This window comes from Atractosteus spatula, chromosome 1 (genome assembly GCF_055471065.1).
Source record: "Atractosteus spatula isolate fAtrSpa1 chromosome 1, fAtrSpa1.hap1, whole genome shotgun sequence".
Classification (NCBI taxonomy): Eukaryota; Metazoa; Chordata; class Actinopteri; order Semionotiformes; family Lepisosteidae; genus Atractosteus; species Atractosteus spatula.
Genome location: NC_142706.1, coordinates 9,582,890 through 9,605,644, shown reverse-complemented (window position 1 = coordinate 9,605,644; position 22,755 = coordinate 9,582,890). Strand labels below are relative to the sequence as shown.

Genomic DNA, 22,755 nt, shown 5'->3' with positions numbered 1-22,755 from the left:
AAATATTTTAATATTTTTCCACATAAACAACTGTGCCTGTATTAAATGTTTGCCTGAAATATATTAAATGTGTGTTGGGCTTATACTGTAGCTGCAGTACCCCAGGCTGATGTAAGTTCAACATGTACACATTTAAGGGAGCTAATGCTTAATGTGTACAGTACCAGCAGTCCAATTCACAAAAGGAGAAATCTTATGTATCATTCTTTGAGTATTCTTTACAAGTTTTTTAGTGAACAGGGAAGAAATGCAGCAAGCAATGTGTTTTGTGCCAAACTGTGCTGTCACTTCAGCTGTGAACTTTATTAAGGCACACAGACATTTCACATTTATTTGAACAGTTTTTGGGTGGTGAACCTCAAGAGAAAAAGTCCTTAAAGCATTCTTTGAACTCAGAGACAGGATATATGCATGTGCAATGGACTGCAACAAAGAATTGTTTTGAAACTTTTTGTGGAATGATAATCAGACATGACATCTGTCATATCTAAGCAACATCATTAAAAGTTTAATGAGCTGAATCCCAGTCTTCAGGGCATCACTGATTCTACCATGTAGTCAGAGCTGATCAGATATAAGAAGATGAGTAAGGTTGGGTCTGGTCAGCTCTGGAATCGGAGACTTCTAAGGAAAGCCAGGTTGTTGCTGCAATGGTTATTGAGATCCTTTGGACTTTATGTCTCACCATGGACTAAACTTTTCTAACCCACAGCATTGTATCACACCAAGACTTTACCTGTCTAACCTCACTATGAATCTAGACAACACTGTTGTCTCCCCTGAGACTGTACCACTCTAACCTATTACCAGACTTAGACCAGCTCCCCTGTTTGTTGAAGCTTTTTATGGAGGAATCTAATAAACTTTCAGATAGCTCATAATTATCAGCTAAATTTAATTCTTATAATAATTAAGTGAAAATGTGTACCCTTCTAATCTAATTTCTGAAATGTTCTTAAGCAGCCCTCTATTTGTCTAAACCCTTGTCTCAGATCGTGCTCTATCATTCAATAGCTATAGTATACGACAAGGTAAATGCTCTTTAGTCATAATTGGAAAGTGGTGAGTTCAGAATGTAGGTGGGGCATATGGTACTGTACTTCACTTGAATTACTTCAGTAAGGTGCTCAGCTGTAAAATTATGTACAAATGCAAGTTACTTTGGATAAAACTGTCAGTTGAATAACTTACAATAATAATGGTACCCATAATTGGTGTGTAACACATTTCAGTTAGCCTAAAGTAATGAACCTCTCATAAAACGAAGCTGAGCAGCTTTATTATTGAACTGGGCATGAGTGTGTTATCTTTACCACAGCACCAAACTGTGACAAATTGTTGTGCGACACACAAACCCATGTTTCACACTAATTGACAACCAGGTAAGAGTTTAAACATGACCGCTCTTGCAGATTTGTAAATCATGCACTAGTAATTTCTGCAAAAAGGAATACCACTCTGCCATTCAGGACTTCTGCTAGAGGACATACAGAATATATCACTTCTGATGTACTTCTGATTACAATTATTAGAATGATAAAATACATGAATTAGTCAATCCTGTCTGTACAGTATATGAAAACATTTTAACTTTCTTCTCATGATTTCCACTGTTGATTTTTTTCTCTTTCAGCTAAATATATGAATGTTTATCAAGAAATTATTTAGCAAGTATTGCAACACAAATCTAAGACTCTATTCTATGTTTTCTGTGTACAGAATTTTGAAGTCAATATTTAGTAGCAGCAGTAGTTAAATTCATTTAATGAATGATACCATAATAATAAACATCACCTTACATTAACTTCAAGTACCTTTCTACCACACAGACAAAACACATTTACAAACTTTTTTTTATTTTGGAATGTACTGCAGTGTATCCTTGTAGTATGCATATTTGTTCACACTTCATTTTGTATGTTATTATTTAAAACAGGAAATAAACATTTTAAAAACAGTTTCAGATATTTCAGATTAGAAATATGAACACCATAAAACATTCTTCAGTGTGTCATACTGCCAATATGCTTCGAATGGTAAATTAGTATGAATTTAAATAATAATACAATTATTGTTATACAGTATTGTGACATAATTGAATTGTCACTAGTATGTATACAGTATGATAAGCACAGGAAAGTGCTAATGGGTTAATATACATTTAATTCAGTGTGACACTGCCTACTTTGGTATACCCACTGACACCTTGCACATTCTAGATGGCTGCATCTACAATATATGTGGTGATCATCTACTGAGATTTTAGACATTTCTTTTTAAGATATGGTGTCTGTAATTTGCAGTATTAAAACTAGCCTTTTAGCTTCATGAATGCATAGAAACAAATTATTTTAATAAGCCTGGAAGTTTATTAGATTTTGGTGAAAATGGGATACATTAGCTGCTGCAATGCTTCATTTTGGTAGCTGAATTGTGGTGGTTTATAGATTCTAATCTATGTGAATTAATGATTCACATTGTAATTCATAATTTTCAACAGATTAAGATTGTTAAAAGATAAGACTGCTTTATCTTGACCCACAAGATCATTTATTAATAATACTAAAATCATTTTTTAATAGTTGAAAGCACTAGCAGAGGCCCTGAACACCTCCTTATTCTGTTGCAAATGTCTACGACGTTTGCACAACAGTGTATTTCTTTACAGGCAAGATGGTAGAGACCTGAATTGAGATATCAACTAAAAAAATGTAGATGTTAATCAATAATCATTAAGAGAAAAATATATTGTTACATTATCTCTGTCACAATTGTAATCCCTCCTCTTAAGGGCGCTCCGGCTCTTTCACTTTTTAGTTGATTTTGTGCACCTGCCTCCTATCCAGCCCCTCCTTATATAAGCCAGACGCTCAAACTATTCTGGGCTCTGCATTGGAAGACGGACACCCGGAGGCCCGCCTACCACCAAGTTGCCCTACGTCCTCGGCTTGAGGGCATAGGTCTCCTATTGGCGTCTTTAACCTGCTGAGACCGGGGTTCAGAGCGCCTGGCCTTGTGATCCTGTTTTTATTCCCCGTCCCTGCACTGGATCCCATTCCAGTTTTTAAACCTTGTCTTGTCTCATTTGGATTACAAGCACCAGTGCACACGCCCCCCTGTTCATCAACCTGCCCAGTTCCTCGTCATCTCCTCCCCATGTCCGTTTCACATACTTCTGGATTATACCGTCTGAATAGGGTCCTGACCAACACACCGTAACAGTCTCCAAGGAGCTGAAACTTTGTATGATAAGCAACAATATGTTTACTACAAAGCAGCGTTAACAAGGCCGCACTAAATGCAGATACGTGAAATTCCAATTCCAATAAGCTGAAAAGGTATTTGTATAGGGGAAGGATTTTCTGATGCACTATGGAGGAACACAACTTAATTTTTAAATAATTAAGTAAGACAGCAGAAATGATATTTTTGGCTAATTCTGTCATTTTAAAATCAGACCAAATATACCAACATATATACGTACTATATAATTAAAACATTGTGCACTTCTTAAAAATATGAGAAACAAACATATCCCACTTGGTAGCTATAGGTCACAGTTAAATGCAGTTGGGTAAAGAAATTCTGAGACCAATGGCTGAAAAAATAAGATGAATAGTCTATCCACGTACAACCTGCACCTGCTGAGACCAAGGAAGACCTGCAGACCACACAAGCTAAGAGGCTTTTCAGAAAGCTATTGACAAAGGATTAACCACTTCAGCTGTTGGCTTCTCTGACAGGTTGCCACAGAGAAACCACATGGCATTTGCATCTCCTCACAGATGAATAAAGATAAAGAAAAGCTGTTTGCAACCAGGACAGATTGTGATTACTCTGGCAGCTTGTCGCTGGGGGTCAAAATATGATTTTGTCTGACAGGATTCTGAATTTTGTGGGCTTATGTGCAGAAAAACACAGCCTTCTCTGTTGTGGAAAGAAAGCTTAAGTAGTAAGGTCTTAGGGTATTACTAGAAATATTCTCTGAACCAGCAAAAAATATCCGCTTCTTTCACCCAAACATGGTTGTTTACTTCCTTCTGAAGCCACTGGTACTATCTGTCTATCTACTCTAGCAGTTAACATTTCTGGTGATGTTCTGAAACACCTATTACAATTAATATAGAAATTGCCAAACAATGTTTATGACAGAAGAAATTGTTTCATGCAGTAATCTTGGTGCCATGGTGAAGTGAAAAAAAATGTTATTGTTTTATAATAATAATAAAACAATAACAAATAATTGACATTTATTTCATATGCAACATTCTCTCTCTCTAAAACTGCTTATGGGAAAGGAACTATTATATACATTAATGAAGTGTGCATTTTCTTTCTCATTTTCCATAGTATATCTTAACACACATGAGTAGTATATCATTTTTTAACTGAGATCTCAATATCCTAAAAAAACCCTTCTGAGCTTGACAGCCTTGTCTAATAGGAGCTGTATATAATTATGTATTACACATGGCTAATTCAAAGGTAAAATAAAGCACATTTGTCCAGTTATTGATGGTATATTAATGTCATTTCAGTGACCAAATTGTCCAAATACATTAAGGTTTATTTTAAACAAATTAGCCCTTTAATCCTGATTTTGATGCCTAATCTATAATAAAATTTAGCACTTTGTTTTATTTGAATAATTTGTATTTGTTAAACATTCACAGTGTATAACTCAATAAACTTATTTTACAAAGCACTTTATAATTCATTTTCATACATACTGTAGGATAGGTTTATACAAACTGTGGTTTCAAATCTCACACTATACAGTACTGTTGTAACCTTGAGCCAGGTACTTTACTTCTTGATACTTTTACTTGCTCCAGTAAAATACACAGCTGATGCTATAGAACAAAGCATCTTATGGCATTTCCAAAAACATAGTTCTCTGATTAACTATTAAAAACATTTTCAATATAATGATCACCTATCAGCAGGAAAAAAATGTTTTTCTAAAAAATGTTATGTATTGTTTGCTGAAAAATATTTTTTTTTATAAAAACATAAGAATTCTACTACATTCTTCCTATCTTTTCTTACTTTCCTATCTACCCTACTTAGGTTTACTATATTTTGCCTTCCTTCTAAAAAATCATATACTGTTTTCTTACCACTATGTGTGACACTCATAAATTAGCAAAGGCTAATGACCTACTTTGCTCATCTGAACCTAATTCTAATCTTTTGATCCTTGTACACATCTCAGTTTATTTGAAGGAATACAATACATCTAGGGCATAATTTGCAAATGTATTATTTCTGCATAAACCAAGAATTCAAACCACAACAAAAAAAAACTTGTTCAAATGCCTGCATAAACTTTTAACTTTTCAAAAAATAACATTTACAATAACTTTACAATTTTGATTAAAATAATTTGTTTATCCCAGTTCTTGGTAGATTAAAGTGAACAAAAATAAGTCTTCAGTGAATAGTTTGTAAATATTGGAAGTGGTGCAGGTCCTCTATAACATACAGTACAACATGAGGTACACTTTCAGTTTTTTAGATGATAGAAACTTTCTCTATGCTTTAATTTGAAATAAACCCTTTGCCATTATATAATCTTCAGACAGCAGAGGCAGACAAAATGTATTGCATTTGCCTTAACTAGATTAAGTTAACTATTGTTATGAAATAATTTAACAAAATTAAATAATATACACAAAAATTCATAGGTTTATCTGACTTATACAAAATGTCCATAAACCATCCAGAGCTCTCTTAGATCTCCTAGAACAAACATGTTTAGAAGTTCAGATAAATGCTAACAAACAATTCACTTAAAATAAAATTGGCTAGAATAAAGCATATCCTGTAATTATTAATGGGTTTTACATTTTACTCCTTTTTTATCTACTTAGATTCAAAGGCAAGTTGCACTGATATTAGCAATAGATGGATGTGCTGGTTGTTATATTTATATTATTCAATTAAGCAATTAAAAACATATTGATTACACATAAAACGAAAAATGTTTTCCCAGTTAAGGCTGTACTAAAATTGCAAACAATGCATACAAACATTACAACGTGAATAGCTTCCTAATTTTGACAAAGTGTTCTTCCACATAAAAGTCAACAGTTTCACACACACAAGATCACAGAAGATAAAGATACATCATTGAAAGTTTCTCATCAAGGATAATACCATTGGAAGTGCTCCTGAACACAAACCATCAAATCTACTTTGGCTTACTTGGCTTAAAATGCCAGGGGGGTAGTTTGCTCAAGCAGATGCTTTATCTACAAGATCGTTTTTGGGAGTTAGCTTCCTAGCTTGAGAGAAAAAAAAAACGAAGTGGGAAAGGGATGAACCTGGAAGGCAATCAGAGTTACTGATGGAGAGAGGTATAACTACTGTGGTTCACCTGTAAATATGAGGTCAGCTTTGGAGTCAGTCTGCAGAAAATGTAACAATTTAAGAAAGAGACTTCCAAGCAATCCTTCAATGGAAGTAGAATGAGGAATGAATGATCACCCTGGAAACAATTTCTCTACCCAGCTCCCTGCCAAAACTCATTTGGCACAATGGGATACCTCAATGTTAATGTAATGGGTTACTGTATTGCAAGTGAAAACTGCATTTTTTTACGTGAAGGCAGCTGGCCCCAGAGGCAGGAAGTGCTACGAAGCAGCTCAACCAGTAATGGCACTTGCCCAGAACACACAATGAGTGCTATCATTTAGACATCATTGGTTCGTTTGAACCTGGACTATGTCACAAGACAATGCTGGAACGGATCCCCCCAAGCAGTTGTATACAATTGGCTCAGTGCTCCCAAGGCAAGGATTGGAATATCAAAAAAAAAAGAGTTCTTTGGGGTCTGAGTGAGTCTTTGTGTGCTTGAAGGCTCGCTATCAAATCAGTGAAGCCCTGTTTCTCCCCCATTTGGCATTGGTTAACCTGAATGAGGATCTTGCAGTGCATTAAAAGGTGAATGGCTGGATGGATGGTCATGTTATTTCTGTGCATATTGCTTATTGTTGTTATTAGCTGAGACACAGAGACAAGTGGAAATTCTAAATTACTGTAAGTGGGTGTATGAAAAAAAAAATTGGCATTTCCGAAAATAATCACACATTCAAGATATGAAAAACACTACTTATTTTGAACAGTAACAAAAACGTATGACAAAGGCACATTTTATTAGGCTTTGTGAAGTGGAAAATTGGGTTTACTGATTATGTGGCTACAGAGTTCCCTTGGGGGAAGAGATCAAGGACGGAACAGCAATCAGTACATTTTTTTTCCAGTAACATTGCAATCAGTATCTTTTTGTTGCCATGGCCAACTTCACAAAGTGGTCCTTGGTAAATCACAATTAACTCAATTTTTTTTCAAAGAAAAAAAAAGGTTTGATTTGCATTCTATATCAAAGTCTTTAAATATGTAGTAAAGTAGGTCTCAACATACTGTAGATATAAAAAGGACAGGAAGTAAAAGTTTCCCATGCAAAAAAAACATTTACAAGATTTTCTTTTAAAATGATGCACCCTTTTTAGCATTTTTAGCCCAGTTGTCAAACCACGTTTAAAATGTAAGTTGATTAAAATGGATAATTAACAAATGTATATATCTGTGAAACTGACATTAAAGCTTCCAGTTTTTGTAATACAAACACTACTTTTTATATATTGTACTACATAAGACAAATTTCAGTAAAAAATAATGCTAAAAACATTCTATTTTTAATTTATGAGCAAAAAATGGAAAGAAATCCCCTCATTAACTGAAAATGATACTGTGATTTCATTTTTCATGGACACTGAATGTTCTGCTAAAGATTATCAATTACTAATTAAAATCACACTTTCCTGTTTGTTTGGATAAGGTTGTGCTCTTTGGTTTTGGTTGTCACCTGGATTTCATCTGGAATATTTTGTCTGTGGAGTGTATGGAAAATTGATCATGTATATTTTTCCTGTAACCTGTTTTCAAAGTAACCATGCAGCTTGAATTGTCACTATGCAGTAAAATATTAGGAGGACCTTTATCAAAATGATAACAGTTGTGGAGAAAACCAAAAATGGCAAGTTCAGAATGAAATGATTCCAACATATTCCACTCTGATAAGCTCGGTACCAAATAATACAATTAGATAAACTAGCAGAAATATTTAACATTATCTCACACAATACAAAAGCACATTGTTTATGATGAGAGCCAGAGCAGTGATTTTGCGTTGTATCTGAACTGATGTGTGCGGATAAAAGCTCAACACATCCACTAAATTAATTTGGAGATTATATAAGAAATGTATAAATTCATTACCACAAGGTGATAATCACATTGATAGTCCAGTTTTGATGTGATTTGAGCTTAAGTGTTATATTTAAATTATTCAAAATTCCTCTAATCACTTTTGGTCAATTTGTACCTCTTCACATTACCTCTTAAATATGTATAGCAGTTCTGACAGACAATCATAGAGTGAGAAATATGATAACTCAAAAGTGTTTGGAGGTCTTTGCAGCAAATATTTTTTATGAAAGAAAATCAGTTTTAATTAATACAATGTCATGCTCTCATTTGTAGTGTTGACTTCGACCAGGCAATCATAACATGCTGTAGAGAATAATTAAGCAGTACTAATCTAAATAAAAGCATATTGCCTCTCAAAAATAGACAATAGCACTGGCTTTATTAATACATAATAGGTAACAAAACACTATTATCTTTCTTCAAGCTGTCTTTGATCTCTGAGCTCTGCATTTGTCAATTGAATCCCATTTTCATGATCTTTTTAATTAAAACAAATATTTATTAAGCTTATTTGAGCTTATGTTGCATGCAAAATATTTTTGATTTACCTGGTCCTCCATACAGCTCATATAATACAATAGGCCTGCAGCAAATGTTAAAAGTACTGTCCAAGACAAATGTATTCACCATCCTACATTCACTGTGTACAACATTGAACATGTAGGTCACTGAGTGTCAAAATTACCTTATATTAAATATAATGTAACAATACAAAAATAAGTAAAAGAGAAGCTTCTCACAGAATCTTCCTGGCTTATGCATAAACTGGTAGTTTTGCCATTGTTTATAAGACAATTAATTGCATAATTACTGCTTTCTGTCCATGATTACCTTCCCAACATGAAAGTATTGTTTACACCAATAAGCCATGTAATCTGTGATTTTTGTCCATGCATAAAATCAGTTTGACAAACAAACCCATAGTAACTGACTATCCGAATGACACATCTGAATTATATACTTTCCGAATTTTCTTTTGTATCATGCTCAGTTTATTTTTAGTATATTCCACTGCAGCCACTTTATGTAATGTAGGTCCGTACTTCTCACAAAGGCTAGGAGTGTTAACACCCCGCTATGTAATGTTATGTAGAATAGACAGTTCTGCTGGGGGAGGGGAACTAATTTTCTGTAGCATGCTCTGTTGTCTTTATCACTCTTTAACATAGGGAAACCAGCAATTAAATGTCTTGTTTTTTCTTAATACTCGTTATTCCATATTTTAGTTTTAAAACTTGAATAAAGACGTGCCACACGCATACAGCGCATTGTTGTATAGATTTTAAGCCACTACAGTATAACTTGTGGGAAATACATTTATTTGTACTGCATCAAAGTTTAACTCGTTCAGTGCGACAGACATTACAAACTCTGAGTGTTTCATTGTCTATTGCAACAGTATCGACAGCAATGTGGTTAAAAGGAACGTGTCAAAATATTTCCAAAATAATCACAAGTGAATGAGTTGAGGGATTCAATAATAATAGAGAAATCATAACAATAACCCCAGTTGTTTCATGCTAATCATGCAATCCAACTGAAAGAAGGACACTTAAATCAACACGAAAAGACTTTATATATATAAATCAGTTAAATACCTTTTTATGCACAAAAAACAGGTGGTTTTTCTTCCGTGCGATCAGCTTAGAGTCTTTGTGTAAGCTGTAAGTTATTTTTACATCTTAATTAAACATTTTAAACACTTTAATTTTGTAACCGCAACATGCATTTCGTACAGAAATAAAATAATGTTTTCTAAAGGTGTTAGGCAGATCAGCAGGTTTCTGACAAAATAGTGCATAGTGTACTAACCGTAAAGAAAAGTTTAATCAGAATTATGATGCTGTCGGAACGGGTTCAATCCCAGGCGATGTGCTATATAGTACAGTATAGTTTAAAGTTTTTTTTTTAATTCCAAGTTAAATTGTTGGCTCATTACTGGCTGCTGACATTTGGATTAAGACAAAATATAGAATTTCTCAATTCGGATGTAAACCTGGAAGAGACACATCATGTTCACAATAAGCTATAATAGTGGACTATTTTTATACATTCGACTTTATGAGAAACAAACTGAAAGTAATGCTCTGATCACTCTTTGAACTGCCTGGGTGCAGCTCGCTACATTACAGTGCTCACTACCATTACAAGGACAATAGAAGTTTTTTTTAAAAAAGAAATGAATGTCAAAATGTTTCCAAAACGTCCACTTGTGATACTTTAGCTGCTTAGTTACACGATTCCATATTAATATAACTATCAAATGACTACCACTACAACATTTATGTTTTTACAATAACAGCAAGCAATGTTCTTACTACATATTCTTAGAAAAGGATAAAACGTTATAACTTTTTATGAAGTACAGAAAATAAGCTTAATAATGTTAGAACAAGCACGTTAAAACCAGAACCCACTGTAAGTTACCAAGTTAAATACTTTGATGCATAACATATGCATAATTTAATTATTATATGGAAGGTTGTATACTTTTGTCCAACTGAGCAATATTGCTTTTATAAAATATACCGACTTTATAATGTTTAAAGTTTAACATGCTGTAATACAATGTTTAAAATTATTAAAAGTTAAAAACGGTATACAACTTAAATTCTTAATTGAAAAAAGATTGTCTCTCAGTAGTGACCGGGATTCGAGACAGGGATTTCTGGCAACAGCTCAAATGCTGTACATAAGACGTTAACCACCTGGTGGTTTTACAAGGTATTTCTGGATACTATTATCCTATTTTAAAAATATGGTATGTTGCACAGCGTCCACTGCGTTTTAACGCAGCATACCCCACTCATTTTGAATGGCTGGATCTGTACACATAACCCTCTAATTTAACACAGAATAATAATAATTGTTTACACTTATATAGTGCTTTTCTGGACACTCCACTCAAAGTGCTTTATGGGTAATGGGGACTCCCCTCCACCACCACGAATGTGCACATTCACCTAGATGATGCAACGACAGCCATAGTGCACCAGAACGCTCACCACACATCAGCTATTAGTGGGGAGGAGAACACAATGATGTAGCCAATTCATAGATGGTGTTTATTAGGAGGCCATGATTGGTATGGGCCAATGGGAAATTTGGTTCATCCAGGTACTGACCAGGCTCACACCTGCTTAGCTTCAGTGGGTTGCCAGTTGTGAGTTAAAGGGTGATATGGCTGCTAAATGAAGCCATGGCTGCAAAAATAAAGCTTATGGTTGCACAATAATAACCTTTAGTAAAGAGGGACAATTAAAATATTCTCATCTGAAACATCAGATGAAAACAAGAACAAGAAAATACTTCACATAGTCTGAATGTTCTATTTACAAATGCAGAATATCAATATCCTGGAATTTTCTTGGTATTATAGTTAGTTATTCTCAATGCCACATTTTACAGGAAGAAAATAACAATTCTGTCAATCTAGTTTTTAGTATAATTGCACATATATCTATATAATTTTGATACTTCAATTTTATTTGTTGATATTTTCATTGTGATTTTTTTCCCCTAGTAAAGTGCACAGACTTTAAATTGTTAATGAGGCATGATTTAACAACGTTTAAAATTCCCTAGTACCTAAATTACATTTTAAATTCAGATTAGGCCTTTTTCGAAGCTGACAAATGCATATGTCTGTTTACTAAGTGAACATCTGAATGCACAAAGATGCTCTTTCTCTCCGCTGGTTCAAGCATGAAACTCTTGATCAAAATAAATATCAGAAAGGTCTTCTGCCTCACGCTTTTCTGCATCTTAGCCATCTTCCAATCCAGTGCCACTTTAAATTATTTATGAATGAAATAACAGCTGTTAATAATTTACCCAAATGGCTATGTAAGGCAAAGAGTGCATGACACAAGGATCAGGGGTATTGCTGTGTTTATGGCTCCCATTCATCTTGTGTGATTATTAATCTTTAGCTTTTAGTGAGTGTGGAAGTCAGGCCATAACCACTTTAACACAGCTATTTTAACGGTCAAATAAAGTTATAATATATTTTTTTTAGTTTAGGTTGTAAGTCTCATTTTGTTGCCTAAGAGATCAGCACACAATGATTATTTAGTTTAGATTATTCTGAGAATGATTAATATAAATGCTTTTGGTGATATTTAGCTCTTCACTGAAAGGGCAGTCACTTAGTGAATATTTAATTCATGAGACAGATGAATTACTAAAATCAGTTGTTATAGCTCTTCAAATGACATACAGTAGTAAAGAGAGATCAGCCTTATTTCCTTATTTTATTAATTGCACAACACTTTAAGGCAAAAAAACAACAATTTCAAAATATATAATACAAATAAAGGGGTGAATTCTCAAGTGTGGGTAACTACTGTAGTGGAGTGCCATAAAGATCTATACTAGGACCATTGCACTTAATTTATATTACCAATCTGGATTCTTATATTATTACAAACTTCAAATATGCAGAGATTTAGCTAAAATACAAAAAAAATCTGACAGGTGACACTGAAAAAAGAAGAGTGCAGAGATTTGCATGCAGGAGGAAATACAAAATGGGAAATATTGAGACACATTCATCATTTAAATATTTCTCACAATATGGAGAATTAATTAAAAGGGAACACTGTTAGGATCTTGAAATAGGAAAGATCAAGATAAGGACATTTCATTGCTATGACCAGAGTACAAACTGGTTTCTATAAGAAATAAGTATGAAATGCGTATTTCACATGGTTAAATATGAAGCATATACAGCAGAAAAATGAGGCTCACTCGCTAATATCAAAAGGAGATGCAGTGCAATGTTACTGGGTACAGTGAGTTTCTCACTCAGCGGCAGTGTGGTTTTATTTATATTAACAACTTTTGCACTGTGATTTTGTGGTTATTCTGAGTGCGAGTATTCTTTTTTCAAAAGACACTTGCACCTGGATCTATGCCTTATCCTTTACAAATATTTAATCTTTCAGATTTGATAAATCTTTGCCTCAGTCTCTAAGGTTTAGAGTGTATTTTGCCTCTATAATGAGCTTATACAAATTTTAACAAAAGTGTACTTTCTTATACTTTTACTAGATATACTATGTCTTCACCATTGATTGATTTAGAACAGTTAACACCCTTTAATGTAACTTTACAGATTGATGGTCATAGTTGTTAATCATTCTCGTTGTGAAAGTAATTAAGTTGTGAGTTACAAAGCTATTTTCAAATTATCTCAATTATTTCATAATCAATATGGTAATGAATTATTGTTGAACTTTGTAAAAGGTTACTCGTATAGTTATTTGAATATTTATTGTCAATTTTGCAGTGTATATTTTGAAAAAAATTGCTATTCAATTTGAATATGTCTGTGTAGTAATTTATGTACACCATATAAGATAGTCAAGACATAAATGGTAGATTAAAACAATAGGGCCTATTATGATGAAAGTCAATTCTGATTTTCAGGGCAACTGATCATGGAAAATATTAATTGTCTATTTTTTATGCATGTTCATAAAAAAGTGGTTGTTTGAGATTATACTGTAAGTACACATTGCGTATCATACACAGCCCTTTTAACTTTTTGTCCTCCAGGTATATATATACAGTATAAATCTATAATCAACAGACATTAAGCACTCCATGTGTTATGGTGATGCCTAGCAATGGCAATGATATTAATAGGCATATAAAAAGCTGTATGTTTCCTATATAGTTGGAGCACAACTTGTTTTTCTATTTTTCTATTATCTATATACTGTAATAAAGTTGAAAACAAATCTGCACTCAAAACACTAAATAATTCAAAATACTCAAATGAGTTTTGGAATCAATAGCATTTGTAACATTTTAATGCCTTTAAAAATATTTGGGGGTTATTATCTGTTACACCAAAAAAACAGCTTACAGCAGCCATACTTCTTAAGAACTGAGTTAAATACCTTTTCTTGCATCATTATCATCTGTAAAATTAAGAAACCTTGAGCATACCTTCAACTTGATAAAACCTTACAAAAAGTTTCTGTTTAGTTTAATTGCAAAAACACTAAACGTCTGCCAAAAGATAGGTAAAAAAATGAAAACAAAGCCTATTCTGAAAATATAGTAAAATGATGGTTGTCCATCGTGTCTGACGATGACGGTTGTACTTTGCGCAGTTCATCTGTTTGAAAGATGAGCTGCATGAAGAAACCTGTGCTCAAGAGCTTTTCGAAGTGGGAAAGCTGTTGCACTGGGGCCGTCCCACTCTCTCTAACTCAGAAGCCTGGGTCCAGTGGTACAAGTAGCTGTCACGACTGGAGACTTCCTTGGTTGCAGTGGATGGCCATGATGTCTTTCAGTGCCTTGTTATGCCCTTTACTTTCCATTGAGCGTTGAAACAGTATAGTGTCCCTTTCACTATACTGGGGCATTAGGAGCCACACAGACTACAGGATGAGCACCCCCTGCTGGCCCCACTAACACCTCTTCCAGCAGCAACCTTAGTTTTCCCAGGAGGTCTACCATCCAGGTACTGATCAGGCTTACACCTGCTTAGCTGCAGTGGGTTGCCAGTTGTGAGCTGCAGGGTGATATGGCTGCTGCCACAGTAAAATATACTAGTACAATAAAACATTGGCCTTTTGATATTTTGCCACTTATCATTTGCATTATCTCATAGACTTTTTTTTCGCCAAGCTATTTTTTAGCAGCAGCTAAGAATTCAGGATGTGACAACCATTTGTTTCAGTGGCATGAATAAGTTGCACATAATTCCATAATTGCAAAATATACTTATTCAATGTCGTGTATCATAATTGGGAGTTTAAATAGCCATAACCAAAATCCAACTCTCTAAAGATAAACATCCTTGTTGGGCATTTTCAATTTCTTTTAGAACAGAGCATATTTAATAAGACAGTCGCAAGTTCTGTTACTTGAATATAACTAAGAAATTGTGAAACAGGCTCGTTCTTCAGATCTCAGAAGCACCTAAACAAGTCATTTTAGGTCACAGGATCTTAACATACGTAGTTAAAAAATCAAAGCAAGAAGATTTTAACATTTAATGTTTTTTTTTCTATTTTTCTTCCTGAACAGTGACTAAGCTTGCCACTTTCACTTAGGAAGCTCAGTAAAAAATAAAATAAATCAGTGTTTGCCCAAAATTCCACTGGGAAATTTGCAGGGGTAAGTGACTGATAAGAACATTACTCAAGACCACAGTGCTGATGGGTGGCATCTCCCTGAGTGAGTACATTTTTATTGCAGTAATGTTTTCTTCTCCTTATAATCACATTGAGACAGATAAAAGCTTTGTACTCACACATCATTCACATAGCAGGGATACGGCATTTGCTGAACAAATACGCCAAGTGGTTGGGATTTAGATGTGTGTGCTCGTATAATGCCCTGGTCCATCATGTCCTGCAGATAGGCGAATCCTCCCCATATATAACGCAAGTCGTTATAGGAATTGTCACGAGCCCCAGGAGCCCATAACCTTATTAGAGAAACACAAATCATTGTCAGCAATGGGAGAATGGGAGTTTCTTGGAACACACAATTCACATTGTAGCTGATGAAGGCTTTTGTTGCTTCTTCTCCCCTGCAAGTGACAAATTACTTTTAATTTATGGACACAATACACACAATACGGATCTTACTGTTAGCAGCCCAGAGAAATTCATTCAGACCTAAATTTAAAGTGCTTTTCAAATATACCTCTATATACTTTAAAACAAATTCATCCTTACAGAAGGAATACCAATGTTGTATGTACGGTATTAATATTTATATATATATTTAAAAGACAAAAATAAAACTGTAAACACATTTTAAAAAATCTCCCCATTCTTAAAAGAGCTTTTTTTCATTGAGTTCTGGTTCTTTCTGTTGCTATATATACTGTATATACAGTAGGCACTCGCATTTACTTGAAGTTTACTAGCTTGTGTTTGGCTCTATTGTTATATGCTTTGAATTCCTTGATTTTAATGGAAGACCACAAAAAAAAACATGCTGAGTCTCTTATAGAAACAACGGACTATAGACCACAGATACTCTCAGTCTATGTTGAGTATATTTAGACAGATATGCTACAGATTGTCTTGAGTACTATACTGTCTGGTTTCTTTATTACATCCGTCTTTTGAAGTACAAAAAATCAAGGATCTTGTTCTCATCAAATGTTTGATGTCAGTGAACATGTTCAGTACAGTATGTGTTCTCAAATACCTTTCGGTTCAGTGATCTGTGGCATCTGATGGTGGTATGGCAGTGTTTGTGACAACTACCTTCTTTTCTGATTTCAAAGGTGTCTATGGTTGCTAATGCTTCCTATTTACTGGTCAGACATAATATGCATTGTTGGCAGTACAATCTTTCAGACTGTGCCACCAGGAACTCAGGATTCCTGGGGACATCATTACTTCAGTGTCAGCCTAGGTATTATGTGACTGTTTTCAAACTCACAAAATAGCATATACAGATACACTCATGCCTGCACAGGTGTTATGTGCATTATGATACAAAATATCAAAAGTGAAATTCATAAAGCAACGCTTGAAATAAAAAAATGCTTTGTCAAACTTTTTGTCAAACTTTTTGTCAGACTTTTTCAAACGTTTTTTATTTGAAAGTTCTTTAAATATATACATCTAAAAAATGTATATATATCTGTTTTTCATATGATTCTTTTAAAGTGTAGGGAGTCACTAGCATTTACTGTATGTACTGTATCAAGTTTGTGTAACATTCATTTACATACCTGTCCTTCACTTTATGTGTCCTCTCAACTTCATCAATGTCCATCCTGATTTTGTACTTCACAAAATGAGGAGGCTGGCTGGCTGTAGGATTGATGTCCTCAAAAACAATCCCAGCCCAGAACTTCTTTTGTTGAATCAACTTCATGGACCTTTCAACTAAATTTGCTTCACTGGGGACTGCCTCAAATTTGTCTAGGACCAGGCACTGTAAGAAATACATCCATAACCTTTTAAGAATTTATTAGAGAACATATGAAAAGTTACAACAGAAAGAAGAGCATTCAGCCCATCAATTCCATTTGGTAGTTAGCAATTATATACAGTAGTTAGTAAACTATTTGAACTGTGGGACTCATCCTGCCATTTCTTGAAAGAAGCCAGGGAAACAACTGTGTCTAGTGTTCTTGCTGATAAATGCAGTTACACAATTTAAAGTCTTAGAAGTTCCTATTACTGTCATCAGCACTTTAAAGCCTTCAATGTTTTATTTGAACCCAATGGTTAGAAGTTTAGAATACTCTACATCTCAGTTTTGGAGGTAAATATCAACCAGCATGATCTTCAACTGATTTTACTTTTACGGAGGAAATTTGTTCCCTAGAGACTAATCACTGGCTGTAGACCTTCCCTCTCATTTATCAAAAAGATCCACAGAGGACATTTTGTCACATTATTTAAATACAATTTAGCACAGCAGGTACTCAAGATTTCTTTTAAAAAGATATTAATTCAGAGCTCAATTTTAGTGTCATTTGGTTCTTCCAGAGCTCAAATGTAGTCACCATGTTTGGATTAATTTCCCTTTACAAAGTTGATCATTGCAATTTATATTTTTCATTCTTAATTCTGAATATCAGGTATTTTTTTTGCTGTAAAAAATATTGTTTATGAGGGAGACTGGATTTCAACCACATTTATTACCACACCATGATATAAAAGTCTTCATAGTATTCAGTTTCAACTTTGCTTGAAACTAAAGTCACATTTTGAATTGGAAATTCTAAAACTGACAGATATTTTATGAGAATCTTAATTGCTTCCTTTCTGCAGAATTATTATTAACTTGTAAATCCAGCTTCAGAAAAGCAGCCCCACTTAAAATTAATGCTCATTAGAAGACTAAGGTCTATTCCCTATCCAAGATCATTGTAATAAATTTAGGCCTAAATCCTCATGATGAATTTCATTATATTTTTCCCTTTGATCATTATCCTTTACCTTGTTTTATTATGATATATTGTGCGTGTCAATAACAGCCTGGAGGCTAACAGAAAGAGTCCAAGGCTTCAATATGTCAGGTCAGGCCCCAGGGTGATATTAGTTAAATTGCTTCTAACAAACTAACACCTAATGAAGCAAAACATGTTTACCAAACCTGTAAAAATATTTTTTATGTAATTTAAAAACAAAATCTTTTAGAAAATGATACACATCAAAACTACTGTTTGTATACAGTGTGTGACACTGTACCATCATATACACCATTAAATCTTTTATGGGTTAATATGAATAGTGAAGAGCTAACTCAAATAAGAATAAAGTACAGTATTAAAGCATACAATAAATTACTTTTCATTACTACAAGATAAACAATTTTCGGATTCATAATTCTACTCTTGCTAACTCCCTAGGTTCATCCTACAGTAGGTTATAATGTGAAATTGGACATTTAATTGGACATTAAGCTGTCTTTTTTAAAAATTTGGATTCACCTCTTGCTTTTAATATGCAGACAAATTTGGAATGACTCTTAATCAGCACACATCACTGCTATAAACCTCATTTCACTGCTGTTGTAGAGTCAGGGGGTTAAGGACTTTTTTCCATAAATGTGCACAATCAGTTCCATTAGCTACAGTATTTTTTATGCTGGAAGTACTACAGTGGCAGTACAGGAGTAGTGTTGGTATAGTTCTGTTACTGGAGTGGTGCAGTGCAAATCAAGCCCATCTAAAAAGATCTGGGAAGCTCTATAGTGGTACCTGGGTAAACACAGTTATGACAAGGATGGTATTAGGACCAGTGATGCCCAAGCTACAGGGCACAACCTGGACTCAACAGGTTTCTTTTCTGGTTGAACACAGAACCATACAGAAGCTTCTGGACATGGACCCCTATTGCTTAATAACTTTAAACTTGAGGAAATACCTTATTTGGGTAATATGATAATCATTATGAACTGTATAAAAGTAATCTATTTTCATTTTAATTATATAATTCACAAATAGAAATATGATTATATTACATAAAAAGCTTCTATTCTTACAGAAAATTTAGTAAATCTGTTTAGTTTCTTTTTTTGATTGAGAAGACTATGAGTCCCTCCTACTTCAGCGGTAAAACAAGGATCCAAGCTCCCAAGTGCAAACTAATAGACAGTATATTTACAGTAGGAATAACATCTGGACTAACTTATTTGTAATAACCTCTTCTTTTAACAGCATTGGGTGTCTGGAACAAACTGCCAACATATGTTGAAGCTGGAATCCTTCAAGAAAATGCTACAACTTTCTTATTGCACACAGTGTTTTAATCACAGAATGAAAGTGTAGTGGTACAGTACCTACTCTATCTGCATATCAAGCTGTTCAAACTCTGTATAAACACTGATGATCTCTAATAAGAGCTACTCAGCTGACTGTGGGTCCTTGTCTTGCAGTATATGCAAGGTGGAATGTGTTTATATCTTTGCGTCTAACATGGCCAAATGGGTCTCATATTTTCAATAATTTATATAGATTTAAAACCCCTGTATATATGTACAATATAGTGCAGGATGAAAATGAAAAAAAAATGAAAGGTGAAAAAGATCTTTGTCTCAAAATTTACTAGATAACCAGACTATATATACTGTTTTTCAGAACCAGTCTGTCATATACCACCAACCTCACAGAACCAGAAGACAATTAAAGAGGGTAAGTCAATTTCATTACGTATTTCTGCATCAGAAGGCCTTAGTCAGAAATGGGACTCAGCAATCAAAATGGCAAAGACTTGGTAAAATACTGTATGTAACTTCAGCATTAGCAGCAATAGCACTTATTTCTTAAGAAATCTAACCAGTTACTGTATGTCTTAAATAATATTTTGTAATGAGGGGGATCCAAAATATTATGAGAAATTTGTATGAGAAAAAAACAGACCCCTATAAACTGAGTCAGTCTGCGTAGGACTTCACTGGTGTAGTTAAAGGCATCTCTCCAGTCATAGGCAGGCATTCCAGTAGGTCTTGTTTCTGGGGAACCATTGTATAGGAAGTTTGAAAGCTGTTCAGCTGTCCATCCCGAGCCACGCAGCTGGAGATTTACTATTGCCGCTACTGCTGGGTTATTCAGCAAGGCCTGTTGGGGGACAAACATGTCTTTTAAGTAATCACTGCAGACAAAACAAGAAAAAGAGAGAAAAATGTGCAATATATCATTTTGATGCTGACAGGTTGTTTTAGTTGTGATCGTCATCTTATTTGAAATGCTTACATCTTTTTCTCTGAACGAAAGAAAAAAGATTAAGCTAGATGTCACTGTTGCACTGCAACCTTCCAGTTGATAAGAACCCCCTCCCCTTAAACACACACTCACACCCAATCAATTTTTTATCTTCCCTGATTTGCTACAGGGGAAGAGCAAGGACTACAAATGTACATGCATCTAATGTTAGCACTGTACACAAACACATACTGTATAGTTGATTTCAAAGCAACAATCAATTTTTAAAGAATCTGTTAATATAAATGGAAATAAGCCTAAAATTATAGCCATTAATGCAAACTGTTAAACACGTAAATTGGAATGCCCTCTAATGAAGAGAATTATTACTGAAAGACTCATGAATAAGGATACTGGATTTTAATATATTTTATTTAGAATGCAGCTATGGTCTGTGCACCAAATAGAATTCTAAAATAAGAAAATAGCAATTGAGGTAAGAATGGTATATTAATAAAGTGTTCATCTAATTCCATTAGTTGTTATAATGGAGAGTTTGAAAGAATGATTTACCCTGGAACCCGCATCATAAATGTACTGTAGATTGAAGATAAAAAAACAATGTATTAACAATATTTGGCCAGCTGCTCTGTAAGCTTTTGTAATCAAGTTAAATAATCATATGTATACAGTATATAATTATTTTTTCACAGTTTATTAATATTCATCTCTGAACAATAAAACTTTTCACGGAAAGACGCAGTTTACAATATTTTTAAACACAAAATCAGATATTGAAAATTCATGATAAATTTAAAAAAAAATATTTGGATCAGTTGAACTTAATGAAAGGTTGATAAACTTGCAAAAGCTTTTGATAACTCTGATAACAGCATTTTGGCTGTGTGAATATTTTATTTTTTCAATTAATCTCCCTTTATGTCTGCACCCCATCAGCAAAGTAATTTGCAAAGGTATTTTGGACTATTTAAAAAGAAAACACATACTGTATTTCAAAGATAATATTATCTTGAGTTACTTTAAAGTTATATTTGTACTTGAAGAAACAGTGAAGTAAATCTTAATTCTAATATGTAAATCTTTTTGGGTCAGGTAAGTGCATTGCTCTGTCAAAACGTCTGTTAAATGGATGAGCATTAACAAAGATAACAAAAGTCATTTTAATTTGATTTCCATCACGTGGAAAAGAGATTTCCACCAGCACTCCTTATACCTTGAAACTCAATTCTGGATTTTTACCATTTTATGAATGCCATATGGGTCTAAGCGGCATTTATAACTAGTTCTGCTAATATCTAAGAGCCACTTTCCTATATACAGTCTATCTAAGGGACAAATAGTTCACTGCACAGTTCCTGACATAAGATGATGTAAATTGATCTCAATTATTGTGTATTGAATGTGAAAATTAAAAGAACTATTGGCAACTCCACTGACGCTATAGAATATGGGTACGGCTTTAAATGACCCATTAAATTTGAATTATAATAACCTAAACTCAGAGAATCAAAAATTGCAATTTGATCATTATAGGATACAGTTGCATGGAAATTGGAACTGCTGAGTTATTTTAATTAATTTGGGATTTTACAAGGTGGTGTATTAAACTTATAAAACTAAAATGTTATTAATCGAACATATTAGCAACTATTCAATTTTACTGACAATGCTGTTTCTAATATTTAAGGATAAGAAAAAGATCAGATTTGATTTTTAAAAATAATCCTTGTTACAACAACACTACCTTTACATCTATATACCTTTTTTCAGTCTGCTATAAATAAACATTTTTAGTTGTTGGTTTATACAGAATGTTCAAGCAGGGAAAAACATTCACACTTTGGTTCATACTTAGTATACATGAACTCTGAACATGTCCCAGAGGCCTATTACAACATTTTTAACATCATTCCCAGAGCACTTTCAATGTCTCTTCAATTTCTGTTTTATTTAGGCACAAACAACCTTTCTATCTTCCTTCTTACCAAGCTTGTCTCTAAACTCACTTTGTCTTTAACTACTAGCTGAAATTTTGAATGCACTACTTTACCCTGATTATTGTTATTAATATCCAACAGTAAATATTGTATCACTCAACATACTCTACATAGATGATACAGTACTGTACAGTATATTGTTATATAGCATCTTGCAAATATCTTCATCCTATTTCAGTGATGCTCCATTTTTTCATTTTTAAAGTGAATATTTGTAATAAAAAATTGAATGCTCAGCCTGAACACCTTTATAGTCAAAGAGGTTCAATTCCTGCAAAAACTCCAAAAAATCTAAAAAAGAGTTACAGATTTACTGGTACTAGA

General features: G+C 33.8%; 1 protein-coding gene across 1 annotated transcript in view; it reads right to left on the bottom strand.

The window, feature by feature from the left end:
- The window catches only part of LOC148840567 (phospholipid-transporting ATPase ABCA1), a 300,212-nt gene that overhangs the window by 199,953 nt on the left and 77,504 nt on the right, over window positions 1-22,755 (bottom strand). Inside the window, exons 11-13 of the mRNA XM_088932095.1 lie at window positions 20,132-20,329; window positions 16,988-17,193; window positions 15,545-15,721 (exon numbers count right to left, since the gene is read on the bottom strand). Coding sequence (XP_088788221.1) covers window positions 15,545-15,721; window positions 16,988-17,193; window positions 20,132-20,329 — 581 coding nt within the window. The remainder of the gene's footprint in view (window positions 1-15,544; window positions 15,722-16,987; window positions 17,194-20,131; window positions 20,330-22,755) is intronic.